Below are 20,313 nucleotides of genomic sequence, written 5' to 3' on the forward strand. Positions count from 1 at the left end.
GCTGAGGTGGCTCAGCAACCCGTGGAAATTAACCCTTCCGACTCAATGTCATGGTTTATGACATCACTTCAGGAGAAGTGAGAACACCAGAAAGGAAAAAAAAAAAATCCTGAACGTTTTTCACAGTCCTTAAGAAAATGAACAGGGGATCTGGGAGTAAAATCCAGTAGCTCTGGTGGCATTTTAGAGGAAAGGCTGTGTTGTAGTAGAACTCAAAATTACCTTCGTGTACTACAACTCCCTCATCGCCAATCCTTCTGTTAGTTGGTCTGTAACCAGGTTAGTCTTAAACAAGACCGACAAAGCATCTCCAATTTAAAACTAATGATTCATTTAAAACACCTCCAAAGATAAAGACATCTAATGCAACAGCCTGACTCTTTATCCTGCAAATCACTGCGAAAGATGCAAATGTGTAAATTCATTTCCTAGAGGGTTTTTTTTTTTTTTTGGTCTGGCTACAAATTTATGATCCAGCATAATCTCAGTTGCATTATCTTTGGTGTGACTGAGAGGTACTAACACATGGTGAGCTCCAGGTAATAAAAATTACAGGACAGATTTTCTAAAAAAAAAAAAAAAAAAAAAAAAAAAAAAAAAAAAAAATCCAAAACCTCCCAAACCAACAAAAAACCCCAAACCAAGCAAACCCCAAAAAAGTAAAGTAAAATGTAAAGATCTCCATTTGCCCACTGCCTCTCTCATACCTCCTACTGAGCCACATCAGAGCTGGCATTTCCATGCAGCATCCAGCACCTCTTGTGCATATATGTGATATTTGCAAGGAGATTTTTGTGCACTTGTTCACTGATTTACTTTGAAGGACACAGCTTTTAGGGGGCAGCTCCTGAGACAGAGCTGAGCAGCTTCAGTGAGCCATCCACCTTCTTTAAACATGCTTTTTGAAAACCTTCTGTAGGAAATCCTGTTCTGTGGCTGTGGTAACTGATAAGAGTTTTGGCCCTACAGAGTCTGGTAGAGTGATGGAAATCTGATTGATTGTCCCTGTGGAGCTGAGAGAAGCCAATGTCCACAAGGAAACGGGTCCTGGATGCTGCACTAACACCTTGAGCAGGCAGAATGCTCCAGAAGAAAGGTGAGAAAAAAGAAAATAAAGAAGTATCTTTAAAGTTTGGCACGAGAAGCATTCTTTGCTGCAGCAAGTGCTCTCAGCAGAGTACCAGCCAGGAAAACAAAGGCAACCTTTGCAAGGCTTACGAGGAATTACCCTCAATTTGCCCACCACCAAAAATAATGTGATATCAAGGAATATGAAATATTCCTAAGGTCTGATCCAGCATGCACATTCCATGCTGTGTGCAGCATCACATGCCCCAGCACAGCCTCTGCAACCTGGCAATGCCCACGCAGGGCACGGACACTGGGTCCTGTCAGCTCACACTGGAACTGGGGGAACTTCTGCTGGCAGAGCTCTCTTCAAGGACAGAGGACACCTGAGGAAGTGCAGTTGGCCATATCTCTGCTGCTGGACACACGCACACAGATACACTGCTAAGAGTTTTGGCCCTAGAGAGTCTGGTACAGCGATGGAAAGCAGATTGATTGTCCCTGTGGAGCTGAGAGAAGCCAATGTCCACAAGGAAACGGGTCTTGGCTGCTGCACCAACACCTTGAATCAGGCAGAATGCTCCAGAAGAAAGGTGAGGAAAAGGAAAATAAAGAAACGTCTTTAAAGTGTGGCCTGCACTGGCAACAAATCACAAGTGGGAGCAAAGCTGAATGCCCGTAAATCAGCTCGGCAAAGTGCAGCGGTGGCTCCCAGGAGAGACTTTAACGAGCTCCTTCTCGGTGTGTTTCCTCTGTAGGTACACACATGCAGAGCAGGGATGCTGCTGCTCAGAGCCCACCTTGTGCAGGCTGGTGGGAAACCTGTTCTTTTCGAGCTGCCCATTTCAGGAAGGCACATTGCCCTTGTGCTCCCTGAGCAGCAGTATTAAACTCAGTCAGACCAGACACTGTCATCTATGGACATTTAACATTTTAAAACAGAACCAAAACACCCCACACACCATCTCAGCTTGCTCCTGACCCTGCTGGGGCTGATGTGCTCCAGAGGAAAAGGGGACAGAAGGTGCTGGCAGCAGGCAGAGCCCCCATGGGAGATGCAGCCCCCGAGTGCCCATCCTCAGCACACGACAACGGGCAAGCACCAGCCCCGGTCACCAGCCAGGATGTGCTCCTTTCAAACCCAGCTGTAAGGAAAACACAAGGCAGCTAAGGAGAAGTAATTCCAGAGTTGTGGAGTTCTGCCCTGGGGCAGGACCCAAGTCTGCTTCCAGTACCTGTGAAATGACAACTCTGAGCCGTCCTGGGGCTGATCCAGCTCCAAACAGCCAACGGTAGAATTAGCATCAAATTAAAATATATGCAAACCACATTAGCACAGAATTACAAGATTTGCTTAACCCGATGGTACTGAAATCTCTCCTTCTAGGGGAGAGAGCAAGCAGGAGTGGGCAAAATTGGGAACAAGACTATGGTGTTAATGCTGATGCTCTGGATTTTCATGGAAAGAGATTACAGTGTTTCAGCTGCTGCCTTAGCTCATTAGGGGCCAGTTGCATTGCAGCACTGTGCTGGGATCAGGCACAGCTCTGGCTGGGCAGCCCTCAGAAGAGACCAGATTCAGTGGAAAGCATAAGATGAACATGGCATTACTAATTACGAGTGACTGTGCCTCGCCAGGCAAACTGCTGTGCTGTAGTCACTTCTGCAGTTGTTATACAGCAAGCATTCCCTGCTCCTGCAAGTGGCAGCAATAACAGTCTAAAACAAGAAATCTGGAAGAGATTGAATACTGGAATATCACAACCTTCTCCTAAAGCTGGTCTGCAACTGTCCATCTTTTTACAAGTAGAAGGGGAAAAGTGATGGCCTGGTGAATATTGTCTGTCTTCACAGAAAACAGCAATGTCCTGAAATTTCCAATAGTATAAAATGACAGCATTTGGGAGGCACAGCTGCCCTCCCATGTCGCTGGAGCACACACACAGACAGGTTCTCTGCCCGGGCAAGGGTGGTCCAGCACAGCTCACACCCTTCTGTGAGCCTGAGAAGGGTTGAGCCCACACCACAGCTGCATTCACCTGGTACCAACTTCCCCATCTGGCCAAAGACCCTTTGGTCACCACCTCAGCTCTCCTCAGCAGCCTGAGATGTAAACCAGATATAAACCATCACCAGCCCCTCTGGGCAAGGCCAGCAGATCACCCCAGTCCCTGGTGATGGGTGACACCTGTCCCAAGTGCAAAGAGCCTGGTGCCACCACGGGATTAACCAGAGCCTGAATGCTCTGAAGGGCATCTCTGGGGCCAGGCACTGCTCAGCAGCAGAGTGCTCCTGGGTCAGAGCAAAGATTTCCCATCAGCACAGACCTAAACCCCTCTGAAACTGCACTGCCAGTGCTCCTGCTCCTTATCTACACTTCCTACGTTGTTTGTTTACCACTTACTTTGTTTGAGCAGTGTTAAGAATTTGTACATCTGCTTTTCTTTAATGGAGCAACACCACAGTCCTCCCTTGCCCTGCTTTACTACTGATGTAGTAACATGAGTCACGCTTTCACCTTAGTGAGAAACAACCAGGAGGAAAAAAAAAAAAGAAAAGAAAAAAAAAGCTCTCTCCAGTAATTGCTGTTTAATCCCTGACCAGGAGAACTAACAAGTTATTTCTAAGATAGGCAAACCTTTGGGGCATTTGATTTTTAGCACAGCTGAGCGCTGCGGCACCGCAGAAAGGAGATGTACAAAGAGAATTTTATTTTTTGCTGCTCCAACAGCACGAAAGAGCTAATGCAGCGGGGCTGCCAGTGCCTTATCCAATGTGACACAGAGAACAACCCAAGGGTGCTCATCCTCCCCAGCACTCACTGCACATCTCATCCATTAGGAGAACCCAATGTGAAAACTGACCCTTCCCTTCCGAGTATCAATACAAATCCTGTTTGCCATCCAGGTTAGTTCAGAAAGAAGAGGTTACTGAAATTTCTCCTCCCACAGAAAATCAGCACAATTAAATATTCAGTGCGAAAGAGTTTTCTTTAAGAAACAAGCAAACAAAAAGACCCTCCCTCTTTTGTTCAGTTTTGACTTTTGTTTCTTCTTCCCTTAAAGTCTGGCTGTCACATAGAAATTCTTAAGCAAAGGCTGCAATTACAGCATGACAAAACACTAAAAACAATGGTACATGTGTGGGGAACACACGGGGTAATAGCTAAAGACAGATTCTCAGAGTTGGAAATTAATTTAAATGCTGTCATGATACCTTGACTCAAACCCTTCAATCATCCTCATCCTTTACTTTTTTACTGGAGTGTATCATCTAAGTTGCTACATGTGCTTAGCTATTTAAAATTAGTCCATATTCAGTAAAAACAGCAAAACTTTTTGAATTAAGGATCTCTACAACAGCTCTACCCTTCTCTGCTCTTCTATAAAAACCAGCCTCATTACAAAAAAAGAAGCTAAGCCTGTAGCAAAAGCAGACAGAACACACACTGCACACTAAACCCTCTAAGTGAGATCCCGTATTATGCTCTGCATGCCAAGGGAAGTTATTAATACCCTGACCCACAGCATTCACTAGCTTGTTTGTATCACAAAGTGAACCATTTCTTTACAGAGTATTTGATTCAATAACTACTCAAAGTGACTTTATTTTAAAATCTCAAAGATCAGTTTACTAGGATGAGAACTTGAATAGTCTTGTATTAGCTGATGTAGGATAGCTACATTATAAGAAACATGGAAAATGCAATAAATTATAACATTATCAATGGCAAATGTGACATTGCTTAGACAAGTAATATACACCCCCCACCAAAGGCACAAAATGCAACAAAATCAAACTGCAAGGAAGACAAGAATCTTCAAGTATAAATTTGCAAGAGTAAGTTACATTTGGTGTGTTAGAAATTTTTATATATATTAAAAAGAATTATACACGAATTGCAATGCACAATGCAGCGCTTTCACTAGGAAATCCCCTTTAAAGCTTCTGTTTTCACAGCACATAATTTGTACTGAATAAAGTGGGGGAACATCCAGTGCCAGATGTCTGAGAACATCAGTAAATTCTCTGCCAACTAAAAAGAATTTGGTCCTTTACTACCAGATTTCGATCAAGTATTTAATCAGTGCAAGAGCTCTGTATGGGGACATATTTCAAAAGTTCTCCCAACACACAAAACACCGCAGGAATCCAAGGACCTGCAAAGGCAAACAATCCTCACATGCGACTTTCCTCGGTGCTGCAAGAGAACCTTTAAAGCAGAGATACAGGATCATTCTTCCAAGAACTGAGAATGCCAAAAAAACCCCCTGTATTTTCAGCCTTTCTTGGCATAACCGCAAAATATTGGGGCGTGAAACCACGAAAAGGAAAGCCGGCGACATCAGAAAAAGCAAGAGTGTTTTCGAGTAGAGGGAAATCTACTCAGTGTGCATGTATCACCCCTGCGATATGTGGGAGGAAAGTTACGTGCGGGCTGGTTTTCCATTCAAACCGCGGAGAATTCCCTTGGATCAGTCAAAACCACCGCGGAAAACGGTGCGGGGAACGCGGCAGCGCATCCGCAAAGGGAAGCGGCTCGCCCAAAGCGCGTTACCGGGGCGGGCAAACCCCGCCGGGCACCGGGAACGGAGCTCCCCGGGGGCTCTGCGGACACCGGGAACGGAGCTCTCCGGTCACCGAGAACGGAGCTCCCCAAGGGCTCTGCGGCCACCGGGAACGGGGATCTCGGCCAAGGCAGCGCCGCCGCCACCGGCCCCGACGGCCGCTCTCCCCCGGCCGGGCGCTCAGCCTGCAAAGACGACACGAGACCGGTTGGTTCCTGGGTAAATGGTTTATGTAAGTAATAAAATATTTACTATAACATAAATAGAAACGTACCCTCGCAGTCTACATTGGTTTTGCAAATAAAGAGATACAAACAAACAAACAAAAAAAAAAAACCAAACCGAAAACCCCAGGGGAATGGACCGGACTGAACCCACCAACGGGAGGGTGCGAGCTCCGCGCACGGTTAGAAATAAATAGAGAGACGGGCCGGGCAATGGTTTTTGTTTTTTTCTTTCGAAGCGTCCCCCCGGGCGGGCCGGGCCGGGCAGAACGGGAGGAACCGAGCCGGGGGCTCCGCCGCCTCCCGGCCGCGCGAGGAAGGGAATAAATTAGAGATCGCAAACCTTTGGCTACTGCTGCGGCGGCCGCTGCGGCTCCGGCGGGCGAATATATATAAATAAGAGCGCGGGGCGCGGAGCGGGCGGCCGGGCCAAGTCTGAGAGAATAAATTAAAACGCGTCCCCCCGCTGCCCGCGCCCGCTGCGCCGCCGTCGGGGCCCGCGGGGGCCGGGCAGTCACTGCACGGCGCCGGGCAGCGCGTGGTGCAGCGGCGAAGTGTCCGCCTGTGCGTAAACGTCCTCCATGGGGGGATGCGGGACCCCGGCCGGCGTCATCCGCTTCTCCTTCTGCCGCCGGTTGCAGAACCACACCCGCACCACCTCTTTCTCCAGCTGCAGGGAGTCCGCCAGGGAGGTGATCTCGTGCGCCGAGGGCTTGGGGCACTTGAGGAAGTGGTTCTCCAGGGCGCCCTTGACGCCCACCTCGATGGACGTCCGCTTCTTGCGCTTCCGGCCCTGCGCCGCGATCTTGTCCAGGTTGGTGGGGCTGCCCGTGCTGGAGTCCGTCTCCTCCAGCCACTTGTTGAGCAGCGGCTTCAGCTTGCACATGTTCTTGAAGCTCAGCTGCAGCGCCTCGAACCGGCAGATGGTGGTCTGCGAGAAGACGTTCCCGTACAGGGTGCCCAGCGCCAGCCCCACGTCGGCCTGCGTGAAGCCCAGCTTGATCCGCCGCTGCTTGAACTGCTTGGCGAACTGCTCCAGGTCGTCGGAGCTGGGCGCGTCCTCGTCCGACGGCTCGGGCGGCCCCAGCGGCGGCGGCGAAGCCGCCAGTTCGTGCCCGCCCGCCTCCTCGGCGCCCAGCGGGTCTCGCAGCCCGTGGTGCAGCGCCGGCGCCGGCGGCCCCAGCATCCCGTTGAGGCCCGCGTAGGGCTGCGCGTAGAGCAGCGGCTGCCCCGACGGCGGCGACATGGGCGGCAGGTGATGCGCGCCGCCCTGCGCCCAGCCGCCCGCCGCGCCGCCCGCCGCCGGCTGGTGCACCAGGTGCGGGCGGTGGTGGAAGGCGGCGGCGGACAGCTCTTCGCGGGGTCCCGGCGGGCCGCCCTTGGCGTGCTCGGCGGGCGGAAGGTGCGCTCCTCCACCGCCCCCACCGCTGCCCCAGTCCGTGCCGGCGCTGGGCAGCCACTGGTGATGCGCCAGCCCCACGGCGTGCCCGGCGGCGGGGGCCAGTCCCTGCAGGTACTCGTGGTGCATCATCTTCTGCACCTCGCGGTACGTGGTGCCCTGGTGCAGGCGGTCGCCGTCGGGGTGCATGAGCGCGGCGGAGCGCGGCAGGTACTGCGCGGCGGCGGCCATGGCGTGTGCGCCGCGCCGCCCGCGCCGCGCTTTAGAGCCGCGCGCCGGGGCGCGGAGCCGCCGAGCGCCCGCCCCGCCCCCGCGCCCCATTGGCCCGCCCGCCGCCGCGGGAGGCGCGAGCCGCCCCGCCATAGGGCGCCGCCGGCCGGGGGGGAGCCGCCCCGCGATCCCCGCTCGCCATTGGACGGCGCCGGGAGGGCGCTGCCCGCGGGATTGGCCGGCGGGGGCGAGGGGCGGGGCGGCCCGCGGCGGAGCGGCCGCTGATTGGAGGAGCGCGGTTCATTCATGCCGAGCCGAGCCGGGCGCACGGGCCGGGCGCGGGGGCGGCGCGGACCCTCGGCCCTTTGGGTTTTGGGCGCTGCGGGGCAGGTGGGGAGCGATGGCTCCCGCAGCCGGTGTGTGCCACCGGCGCTTAGCCGCTGGTCATCACAACCGGCTCGGGACGTTAAAAGTCGCGATTGAGCTTTTTGGTAAACTTGGACCTTGGAAAGGTGGGAGAGCTTTCCTAAACGCTCCATAGGACAGAGCAGCAAGGGCCGAGGAATGAGGATCTGAGGTCGTTTGGGCGTCATGGGAAATGTGGGTCTTGGATGCTGCCTCAGAGGCAAGTCTCTGAGCCGGTTTGAGGGTTGGCACAGGATAAAGGGTGGAGGAATTTGTGGGAAAAGACAATGACAACAAGAAACAGACATGTCTGGCAGTGCTGGGAAAGGGGCAAGGGACGCCTTAATTAAGCCAGCTCCAGACTTCATCTGGGGCTTGAGGCCCAAAGTGAATCACGGTGGGCACCAGGAACATTCATCACTTCTAAAAATTAATCTTTGTCCCTGTGCTCCGTCTGTGAGATGGGAGCAGAGACAGTGACCTTTGCCAAGGGCTCGGGTGAACAATGAACCGTCGGATCAATATGTGTACGAGTGTAACATGTCAATGGCCGCACACAGATGCCCGGCACTCTCCTCAGCCGGGCAGGGTGCCTTGCTGCTCTTAAGGACATTAACTGCAGCCTCCTGAAGGGCTTTTTGTCAGGTGCCACATCCCTTCCCTGTGCGTTGGAGGCACTTGGTCATTCCGGTGTTCCAAAGCACTGGTTTAGACTTGGGTTCTCCAGTCTCACGCTGGGACTATTGGAGCCAGCAGACAGAATAACCAATTTTGGCTCCTGGGTTTGGGGGGGACCGAGCAGGGCTGCTGCAACACCCCACACTGGCACACAGCACAGTGCCCACCTCCGCCTGCACTGGTGCCTTGTCCTGGTGCAGTGGTGGCACTGACGGTGCCACTGGGTGAAAATGCCGCCCACAACCACCCTGTGACCCCCACACTGACCCTGGTTCCCGCAGCTCTTGGGTGGGATCACCCAGGGCTGGGCAGGTCCGGCTCCTCCTCCAGCCTTGCCGTGGGCGGGTGGCAGCTCCCAGCCCCGCAGGAGCCGCTCCTGCCTTTGGGCAGCCCGGGGCCAAAGCTGCAGGTGCAGAGCCGGTGCTGGTCCGTGCTGAGAGCTCCACATCCCACCAGGGTCTGCAGAGGCCTTGCTTTGCTGAATCATGGACAGAGCAGCTCCGAGGGTGACACGCCTTGCTGCTGGCAGGCTCAGCTATCCCCTGTCTTTGGGGACAAGTTTGGGACTGAACACGTGCATTTTGTGCAATTACGGGTAATTAGTTCCTTTCACTGTGTCTCTTTTCAGGTATGCCGCCCTAGAGAAAGGCTGGACTTGATAGGAAACATGGGTTCCAATAGATCATGGGCATGTTTCATTAGGAGAATAATTTATCTTCCTTATTTTCCTGAGGAATCCTTTGCACATGCTGCATACGTTTGTAATGAATAGAAGCCTTTCAAATGATTCAGTGACATGCTGTAAAATATCATACTTGGTTAAGCATTTTCTGTATATTTTTTCCGACCTAGACTCATATTCATGTCAACTCTCCATGATGCAGTGCTATAATATTAAAATTTTTGGTAGCAAATTGCTTTTGATATTTATATCCGTTTTTAAGGGAATCACAATGAATAAATGCGCCCAGCTCTAACTTTATGCAAAATAAGCTGTGTATAAATCAGTAAATCATTAATAGAATGAATCATTTCCAAAGGCTGAAGACTGGATTGCATTTCAAACTTTCATCTGTTCGATATGGTTCAGAAATTACCAAAGGAGAAAACACACCGTGTGTGATAACTGAGGTCCCCATCACTGACTGTTTACACAGCAGGGCTGGTTTATTTCGGTTTGATCAAACGGTTTTTGTAAACCAAGGCATTGTGCACCCATTGTGCTTTGAGCTTGTTCTGCTTCATGGAAGTACAGTTTAAAAACTGGGAGCAGCAAACAGCAGAGGAAGATGTGAAAGTCCCATTTAACTCCTCTCTCAGTGATTCCCAGCTCCAGAAGTCAGAGCCAGGTGGCAAAGTTGTATCTTTTATTAAACAACAAGAAGGAGATAAAAGCAAAGGAGAGGGTGAAGAGGACAGGAAGGATTAAGGTGCCTGTATAAGCACTTCAAGAGCCAGACCTGCATATTTGTGTTCCTGGTCTCCATGTCTCCACTGAGCTCTGGGACTGAGGAGCTGCACAGCTTGAAAGACCCTGCTAAGATTTTATTATGTTGAAAATGTCTAAACTGTCTTCCCATTGTTGTTTTTGTTGTTTTTTTTAATAATAATTTTTATTATATCTATTCTTATTTTTACTTAGCTTTTCAGAGCCATACCATCCAGCAGATCCCTGTAGGAGGGCATCCAGGTTTCCTAGCAAAAGCTAGTTCCTTCATTAAGCCTTGCCAGGGATATTGGCATGCAGTCCATTCCCTCTTGAAGGAATAAACAACCCCATGGGCAATGTTCGATATGATTCATTCTCTGTGTGACTGTGGCAGCATCAGAACCTGCCTAATGCAGCTGGAGCTGAGGCTGGTGGGAGGACTGAAATAACGAGGAGGCTCAGCATGGAGGGGCAGAGCTGGGAGTGCTGTGCACAGCCAGGGACCTGCTGGAGATTGCAGCACGTGCTCCACTGCCCTGACCAGCCCCAGGGAACGGCTTGGGATGAGAGTGACGAGGAGTTGTGTCCTGTCAGGACATCCCAGGGAAACTGCCTCACCTCTGGGCCTCCTGAGGTGAGTCAACAGCTGCTGCTCCTGGCTGGGCCCATCCCAGACATCAGCTGGAACAACTGGATCAAATATTGGAGCAGGGGCTCTGCAGCATTTCTGCATCGAGGAAAGACACCAGCATCACCTGTTCTGAGAGGAGGCCAAGAGTCAATTCTCCGAGTAGAATCTGCCTGTAAGTGTGAAGCTGCCCTGAGAAGAGGCAGCATTTCCCAGCATTTTTAGTGTGTTGCCTAAATGTTTTTCGTCGAGGACATCGAGGAGCACTGATAAATTTTTACAACTTTTGGGGTGGCTACACCTTTCAGCAAAATCTTATTTTTGCCTTGCTCATCTGAACATGCAGAATTCCTAATTTGGTGAGTGACAGTTAACAAGTTAGTGGCTGGGACAACAGTGCATTTAGCCATAAAACAAGAGAGGAAGAGAACTAGAGAATAAATCACAGATAAGAGTTAATACAAATGTGTATGCTCACTGTGATTAGCTGTAGTCATTTACAGTCCTGTAATTGTTTGAAAACTGTCCAGAAATATGTTCTCATGAGACCAAAATGAATGCAAAAAATGCTGTTGTGATCTTTTATTGAATCAATGAAATTTAGATTAGGCAGTCACTAAATTCCTGTTTACACAACAGACCTTAATGGCTCCAAAGGAAGCACTCAAATGTAGTCGACAAATAATCCCTATTTATGAAAGCCCCATAATATGCATTTACATAATCCCCACTTTAAAAAGCTATATCAGCTCTAAAGTTCTTCAGCTCAGAGATATGCCCCAGGGGATCAAAAGTAATAAACAAAACAAAGGGGAAAAAAAAGATGTACACACACACATCCACCAAGATGCACCACAGCCTTCAGGATTATCACACGCAGGAGGAGGCAGGGATAACCCACCAGCTCTCCTCACCTCTCTGCACCTCCAGCAGGGTTTGTGCATGTGCACAGAGATGAAAACATGCACATGCCCATCTCCACAAGTGGCTCTGCATGACTTGGAGCACGTGAGAGGCACTGCAGTGTCTCTCTGCATTATGTCTCTCCTGGTCTTTCTCCACAGATGCAATATTGGTTCATCTTGGATGCCCGGGAAGTGCCATAATGAAACAAAAACAGTGCTACCCGTGTTTTGAGGTGTATGTGGCAGCTTTAGAAAGCAGGTGATAGGACATGGAACTGGTGGGTTGTGCACTTTATTCCTACTCAAGATGACTGGACAGTTGCTGATATTCCCTTGTGATGGATGTGGCATTTTGCTGTCGAGGTGCTGTCCTTGAGATAAGAGGTATGAATGTTAATGTTGCTGAAGGGTTTGAATTTTTAAAAAAAAGCTGTTCTTTACCGTGGAAAACAAGCTGCTTCTGAAAAGCTGATTATTCAGAAGTGTAAATTTTGGAGACTGATTTCTTCCCTTCTGTAATTTTATCTTGTCTTTGCAACTACCCATTGCTTGGGAACAAAATGTTATGAGTCTTGTCTGGTGAAGCCTGAGTTTTGCAATTCTGGTGGTTGGGTAAAACGTATATTGGATTCAGTAAAAGTAAGAAAGGGAAAAGAGATTTAATTCCCAGCTTTAGAGAAATAAATTTGCTGCCCATCCATTCTGAATTCTCTGTGTGTCTTTTGCTTCAAACCCTTCGATTAGTGTTTATAATATAAACGAGAACACAGAAGCACAGGAGTATTGGTATTTACTCTCAGTGAATGCCAGCGCTCAAGTGCTGTGGAGTTTTGTGTGCACAAAACTCCTCCTTGCCCAGAGCTCCCGTGTGGTCATCCAGCTGTGGTGGTGCTGCAGGCAGGACAGAGGCTGATAGCTGCTGTGCACCTGCCTGCCCTGGCCTCTCCCCATCTGGCCCAGCCCTTCTCCAGAAGCCAAATGGCATTTTTCTGGTTTGCTGGGGTCCCCTCTTCTCCTTTGCTGCTGTTGGTGTCCCCTGCCTGCCACCCCTGGAGAGCTCTGCTCCCCTCATCCTGGGGAAGTCCCTCCTATCTCTGCATAAGGGTCAGAAAAAAAATCTTCACCTTAAACCCAGACTCATTCCTGAGTGAGGTCAGGGGTAACAGGAGGGCTCAGCACCAGCTGCCTGAGGCACTAAGTGTTTCTTCCCAAAATAACACAGGAGGCTGGTAATTTCACTCTGTGTCTTCCCAGCTCAGTTCCACCTTAATGATGAAGTTTTTTGGTTTCCATTTTTAAGGAGGATCTTTGCAGTTTACATGAAGCAACTCTGTGAATAAATAGTTTAGAACAGATAAGACCTGGGGGTGAGTTTGGTGGGGGTTCAGCAAGAAAAGTTATACATCCAGCAGATAAAGGTGTCTGTGGTTGATCCTGTCAATCTAATATCAACTCATGGAGCAGCAGCAGCTGTTATTTCACTGGAGTGCAGTAACAGGAGCTCAGAAATCCCCACACCTACACCTGCCCAGAGTCAGGAACTCTCCTGTGCTTGTCCCTCTGCAGCCAGCACAGCAACCTGCAAAGACCCATTGCAGAGGAAGAGGAATTGTACAGAGAATGGTTCATTTTCACATTTTCCAATCATACTTAGTGTAGGACGTGGGTGTTCCTTTATTCACCCCACGCCACACTGATTGTTCTGATGCTGCACAGTTCCAGAGCAGTTTCTCCATATTGACAGGCCACACTCCCCAGCTTGGCTTCCCAAACTGAGATGTTTCGAGAAGTGTACAGATACAGAAAAACCCAGGGAGGCAGAACTTTTCTTTGTGGCAAGGCTGAGGTGCAAGTGTTGGGAGATGAAGGGATGAATGCCTGTAATTTTGTTGTTGCTACAAATTATGCCTTGTTTAAACACTCCACCTCAGGCTTTGATCTGCTGTATTGGTGCTAATCTATATATTTAAGCTTTGCCAGTGTGGATTTAAAGTGATATAATTCAGGTTATCGTCAGGAGTCCTTCCTATCTTCTGCCTGAACTGTCACTGGGTCATAATTGTTGCATTTTTGGTGACTTTTCATCAGACTTTTTGTGACCACTGAGGCAGAGGGTGAGTTCAGAAGGAAGGAAAGCATCAATTTTTAATGAAATTAACTTCTCAGGTGAGGATGGAGAGCAGGAATCAGGCAGCAGCCTTCAGATTACTCTGCCTCTCCCTGCCTGCACCCCAGCACACCCAGGACCCCACCCTGGCTCTTCTCACACTGGGAACAAGGATCTGGAATTCATCTGTGGAGAGCTGATGCTGCTGGTGGCTTTTCACTGGTCCCATTCTCTTCAGAGAAAGGGGAGAGCAGATAATGCCTGGGACAGCATCTCACTAAGTCAGAGCTCTTTTCTAACCATGATGCCACCAAAAGAATTAATTTCTTTATCTCTTTTTGAGCCAAGCTCAATGATGAAAATATCAAACCTGGCCAGTTCTGAGGCTCATCTTTGACCAGCTCACACAGAAACTTCTCTTTGTGTGTTGCTTCTCAGCAGCCTACAGGTTTCTGCCCTCCCTTTGGCCATTTTGTTAATCATTTAAACAGTTTTTCTAACCTGGACTTCCTTCAGTCCCACTTATAGGGGTCAGCACCATGGAAACATCAAAAACGTGTCAGGTCTTACCTGGAGGACAGTGTTTTGGAAACAGCATTGAAGTGGGTGGGGAGAGCTAGTGCTGTAAAGGGATTTACAGCCACACTGCTGGGCAGTCCACACTGCTGCTCTTGGGACAGGAGGAGGTGAGGATGAGGATGAAGATGAGGATGAGGAGCCTGCTCAGTGCTTTGGCAGGTGTTCCATCTGTGAGTCACAGCTCTACAGGAGTCACACCAGCCCCTTGGCCAGACAAGCTTTGCCTTCATTAACTCTTTCCTGCAGGAGACGTAGAAGCCAATTAATTACAACTTAGGCTTTATTCCATTAAACTCCTCGGAGCTCCAGGGGAAGAGCCTTAAAATTCTACTCTGATCCTGTTGCCACTGACGCCTGTAAAATCCCTCCACAGACTTGGGTGGGAAGAGACACTAATTCCATGTTTGCCTTCAGCCTGGAGCGTGGCCACAGCCAGGAGGCCTCTGAGTGCAGCCCCTCTTCCCAACCAGCACCTGCCTTAGGGGGCTGAATTGCCTTCAGAGAATCGTTTCTGCTGCTTCCAGTGCCAATGGACAAGTGGCCATCCTCTGTAGTGACTATCAAAGCCTTGCTCCTCTGCCCGAGCTCAAACTTCCATTCTGCTGCTCCCTGTAGAGACAAACCCTGAGCTCTTCACCTTTCCAGCTGAAGCTGGGATTCAATTTGGTTAATTGAATTTTCAAAGAGGGCTCATCACATGTGAAATCACAGACATCAGACAGTTCTAGAAGAGCAGCCTTCACAGGCAGAGACTGTTACAGCTCCACAGAGCTGGCAAGTGGGCAAGCCTTAGAAAAGAACTGTTCCTCAGTCTCCTTTCCACAGACTATCTGTGCTTCAAAGAAGGCAGAGGACTGGATGTAGGTTGTCTGTGTTGATGTGTTGATGAGGCAGGAGTGGTTCCTGCTGCGTTACAGGAACAAGTTCAGTGCCATCACCTGGTGCATCACTCCAGACATGTCTTTGCACAGGTTCTGAAGCCATAAGCCATTGTACTAAGCCACAAAGCAGCTGGTTTGGTTATTCACGAGCAGATTGTTCGGGTATTTGGTGTGGAATAGGTAGAAGGTGATGAAAGAAGTTATATTATTTATACAACAAATGAAAATGTAACTGTTCTGGGTGCAGTTTTGGTCACTGCAATATAAATAAACTATTAAGGAGTGGCCAAAGGAGGGCAGTGAGGAAGGTGAAGGGCCTTGAGGAGAAGCTGTATGAGGAGCAGCTGAAATCATTTGGTCTGTTCAGCTGGAGGAGACTGAGGGGACACACAGTTACAGCTTCCTTGTGAGGGGAAGAGGAGGGGCAGGTACTGATCTCTCTGGTGACCAGTGGCAGCACCTGAGGGAACGGCCTGAAGTTGTGTCAGGGGAGGTTTTGGTTGGAAATTAGGAAAAGGTTCTTCCCTGGAGGGTGGCTGGGCACTGGACCAGGCTCCTCAGGGCAGTGGTTAGAGCACTGAGGCTGACAGAGTTCAAGAAGTGTTTGGGCAACACTCTCAGGTGCATGGTGTGACTCTTGGGGATGTCCTGTGCAGGGCCAGGAGCTGGACTCGATGATCCTTGTGGGTCCCTTCCATCTCAGCCTGTCCTGCTGCTCTGTGGTTGTGGATGTAGGACAGCAGAGTTCAAAGTTAAAGTTCTCTTTGTTCCTGTGTGTTGCAAGTGGCTTACTGGCATGGGCCCAGGACTTCTCAGACTGGTTACAGGAGTGTCTCATCCAGGCTCTGATCAGTGCCACAACTTGTATTTCTTGTATTTTGTTTAACTGTACTGTGGGCCATCAAAGTCCCACTGCAGTCAACGGGCCCTCAGGATCTGCTCTTTCTCTCCAGTCATGGTGCAATGATGTGTCATCTCTTCACTCTGCTACTGTTCTGAGCTCTCTTCTGTCCCAGTCCCACTTCTTTGGGTGGACATTTCCTGCAACCTTCTCAACAAAACCCTTAGCAGCAACACGGGAGACTTGTTTTCTTGGATGTGTCAGGAAGTTCTGGTGACAGCAGCACAGCCTTCCCAGTGGGAATGACACTCCACTTGCTTTTCAGACACCGGAGTGTCCCGGGAATGATGGGTTCAGGGGCTCTGCCTGCTCCTGAGAGCACAGTGAGCACTCCCTTGCACCCCCACTGCTGGCAGGCTTGGACTCTATGGGCAGGTTTAGACACCTGTTCCAGCTCTTATCTGGGCGAGGCAAGGCTCACAGAACGGTTCTGCAGAACTCTCAGCTGCCTCAGACACAACAGCTGTTTGTTCCTGTGTCAGCACAGTGGGTGGGTGCAGCACCAGTCACATCATGAGAAGAAGTTTTTTTTTTTCCATACCAGGCACTGAAGCTGACTTTTGCTAGAATGTGTTCTTTTTTTATTTTCAGACTCCTGTCCCGAGATCCTAAAGTGACTTTAAGGTAGAACATGAGGAACTGCGCTGGTGTGGAAGGTTGCATTCCCCTTTGCACTGCTTCAGAGCTGCAACTGCCCCCCTGACACTACGGAGTATTTTCATTAGATACCCGACCTCTGGTTCTGATTAAATAACTCGTATAATTAGATTGAGACATCTGCTTATCCCTGGGGGAAGAAATCCCTTTCAGCACTGGACTAAGTCTGATTTGGTTAATTACCTTAGCAGTACTGTATTAATACACAGTTGCTGGATGGCGAGGAGCTGTGGCGCTGGGTTTATTCCTCCTTTCACAGCACTATAGTAAAGGCAGTTTAGGGATTAGGAATCAGGCACTGAGCCCAGTATTTCCCTCCTCTTTTCACTCGTGTCAACGCTCTCCCTCCTTTTACTCTTTAAATATTCCCTGTTTCACCTGCCTGTGAACGCAGTTTGCAGGTCCTTTGTTGTGCGCCTAAGGACAATCTATTCCCAGTGAGTGCTCAAAGCCGCGCATCCTGTGGTACTTGTGAGTAATTAAAATTCTCGGGGTGCTTTAGCCATGTGAATTTCTCTCCACGAACGATTACCATTGGCACGGCTGTTTTCCAGTTCCACCCCCCACAAACAGAGCAGATGGACGAGGTGGAAGATGGGGAGAGCGATGTGGGAATTCCCTTGGGTTTGCAGATATTCACTTTTTCCCCAGGCACCTGCAAAGGTTAAACACCTGCGGGCAACTGCACTGCAAAACTCCCCTGCAACTGCAAGAAACCCAGATTCTGTCCTTTGGGCAAGCTTGACCAAAAGTGGACAAACACATGCTGAAAAACCAACTGAGATTTGTGTAAGCTTGGAAGAAGCATCCTGAGAAGAGGCAGGAGCTCTGGGGCAGGGCTCTGTCCTTGGGGCATCTGACTCCCTGCAAACCCTCCAGCCTGAGCACCCCAAAATTTGAGCTGATTATTTAAATAGGCTGATCTGGGGCCCCCAAAACATTTCTGGCAGTGGTGAGAGATGAAGCAGGAGCATAAGGAACGTTATGCAATAGAAGCTTTTTCCATCCACAGATGGAAATACCCAATGAGATATAAATCATCTATTTGATAACCAAGCCGTTATAGAGCTAGAGATTCAGACTTCCCAGGGAAAATTCAATTCTCAGAACCAATAGTATTTACTATTTATGGGACTTGCCAGCCTATCTAAAGGCTCATCCTTTTCAGAATGCTCTGTGGGTAGCCAGAAGGTGCTTTCAGAAAGAATTGTCCAGATGCTTTTCAAAGTAAAAAATATATTTAGTGCAGAATTTAAGTGTAAATCACACTGAATCTATGATTTTTAGAAAAAGGTAATCGGGATGGAAATCATGGGTGAGAGGAGCGGCACAGGAACATAACATCAGATGCCTACAGGAGGTCAGAGGAGAAATGCTCTGTCCAGCAGCAGAGGTGTAGGGAGCACTGTCAGGACAGCACAAAGCTCGCCCCAGTGCATCTCCAGAATAGTCCCAGGGCCTGACAGCTTGCAGAGATCTCCCTTGACACAAGTGAGGTTTGTTATTCAATAGCCACTAGCCTTTTTTAACCCTTCCATAACTTTGTCTGGTTTATTTTTTTTTTCTATTTATGTAAACGTTCAGCATGCACAACATTCTGCAGCAAAGATTTCTGCAGATAAAGGACACACTGTGCAGAGAGCCAACCTTCTTCTGTTTGGAGAACCAGAACCAGTGAACAAGTCACCTCTGGGTGACTTCTTCATGCTACTCACTATTCCAGAGACTCCTCACAGTCCTGCAGTCACATCTTCTCGTGCTGAGGAATCACAGTTTGTGGAGCTGTGCCTCCTGTGGATGCTGTTCTATACCCCACATCGACCTCGATACACATTTCTGAATATTTTCTGTGTATGTAAATTCCTTGTCAGCTAGGAGAGAGAAAGGATTGAAAAGTTTAGCTGGATTTCTGTGACCTGTGTTCCAAGACTCCTGGGCCACCCAAAGCAGCCAGAAGTGCCTCTCAGGAGGTCGAAACTGCTGTGGGGCAAAAATACATTCCATTTGAAGATATTTAAAGGCAACAAAACCGAACAGGCTGGTTTTTGTTAGCATCTAAGCGAGCCCTTTGCTGGGCAAATGGTATCAATGAGCTCTCTCACATTCCTTCTGAACAAACCAGTGGGGAGGTGGGCAGCACAGTGAGGGAGGCAGAGTGTCCATCACAGCCCCCCTCAGCACAGACTCCAAGGACTGGTCTCCAAACCACTTCTAGTTTGTGCCAAGGAACTTTTTGCCTCTTTTTTTTTTGGGTCAGAAGGCGAGTCCAGGTTGGATTTTATCCTGGGTACTTTTCATTCCTTCTAACTTTCACATGGAGGCATGAAATACAGCCGGATACATTTCACACGAGGCAATGGATTACCTTGTACCGACATGCAGGCCCAAGGTGTCCATTATTTATAGACCTCATTTTCTTGGAGCAGATTTGCATAGATGAGCTCCCAGTGGATGACAGGCCAGAGCTGTGAGGCTCACGAGTCAGCACGGTTACAGGGAGCAGGATAATCCAGCAGCCAGGCTTCACTTCGTGTTAACTTGCACCAAGACTGAACCAGCCTGGCCCACAGCTTGTGGAAGAGTCTGGAAAATAAAAAAAAAAAGGGGCTGAGGAAAATTTTGCCAGGAAACTGCTGAGTTCTGGAGGCGATATGTCGTGATTCCTCACATCACTTTGCCATTATGACTGCTTAGCAAGTCCAGTGACCACATCCAGATCTGCAGCTACACTGTGTTTGGGGGATTCAGGCTCTCTCAGGGGGCTGAGGTCTCATGTTGTCACTTGGAGTAACTTTCAGCTGCAGAGAAAGCAAACTGCTTTGTCAGAAGCTGCACAAACACTCCTACACCAGGCTGGAAACAGACCCTGCCAGGTGTCAGCTGGGTGGATTGCTGCTCTTGTCATCAAATGAATTAAAGTATTGATCTGCCAGGAGCCAGAATGTCAAGGGAGACTTGTTGTTTCCCTCACTGCTGGCAGCTCAAAAATGGTCCTGTGGGGCTGAGGCTTAGCAGGACATGTGGTAGGAGAAGGGTCTACCTGGTCCCTGTCTGCAGCTCAGCCCTGAAAGCCAGGGAGCCACCACTGTGAGGGAAAAGGGATGACAATATTTACCTGTTCCTGAGAGAAAACTGTCTCAGAAGCCACATGAAGCCAGTAGCTCATCAGAAGGAGTCAGGGGCTTGTGAGAAATGGTCAGTGGCTCATGAGAAGGGGGCAATGGCTCATGAGAAGGGGTTAGGGGCTCATGAGAAGTGGTCAAGGGCTCATATGTGGTCAGTAGCTCATGAGAATGAGTAAATGGCTCATGAGAAAAGGTCATTGGCTCATGAGAAGGGGTCAGGGACTCATGAGAAGTGGTCAAGGGGTCATGAGAAGTGGTCAAGGGCTCATACGTGGTCAGTGGCTCATGAGAAGGAGTAAATGGCTCATGAGAAGGGGTCAGGAGCTCATGGGAAGTGGTCAGGGAGTCATGAGAAGGGGGCAATGGCTCCTGTTCCCTCCTGAGAGCTTCTGCAGGGAGAAACGGTGAGTGAGAGACAGTGATGGGCTGGCACAAACCATGCTGCCCTGCTGTGCTCTGGCATTCCTGCCCCTGAGCAGGTTACTCCAGGGCTGGGAGCCCTCTCCCCTCCCTGCTCCCTGCCAGCTGCAGCCATTCCTGCACAGCCCT

The 20,313-nt window shown here is 49.6% G+C and overlaps 2 protein-coding genes across 2 annotated transcripts in view; both read right to left on the reverse strand.

The window, feature by feature from the left end:
- The window catches only part of LUZP1 (leucine zipper protein 1), a 380,667-nt gene that overhangs the window by 47,130 nt on the left and 313,224 nt on the right, over positions 1-20,313 (reverse strand). The gene's annotated exons all lie outside the window — the stretch shown is intronic.
- On the reverse strand, positions 5,849-7,490 carry POU3F1 (POU class 3 homeobox 1). The gene has a single exon (XM_066335455.1). The coding sequence runs from the start codon at positions 7,488-7,490 to the stop codon at positions 6,375-6,377; it is 1,116 nt and encodes a 371-aa protein (XP_066191552.1). The 3' UTR covers positions 5,849-6,374.

The sequence above is a fragment of the Sylvia atricapilla genome, chromosome 24, assembly GCF_009819655.1.
Source record: "Sylvia atricapilla isolate bSylAtr1 chromosome 24, bSylAtr1.pri, whole genome shotgun sequence".
Lineage (NCBI taxonomy): Eukaryota > Metazoa > Chordata > Aves > Passeriformes > Sylviidae > Sylvia > Sylvia atricapilla.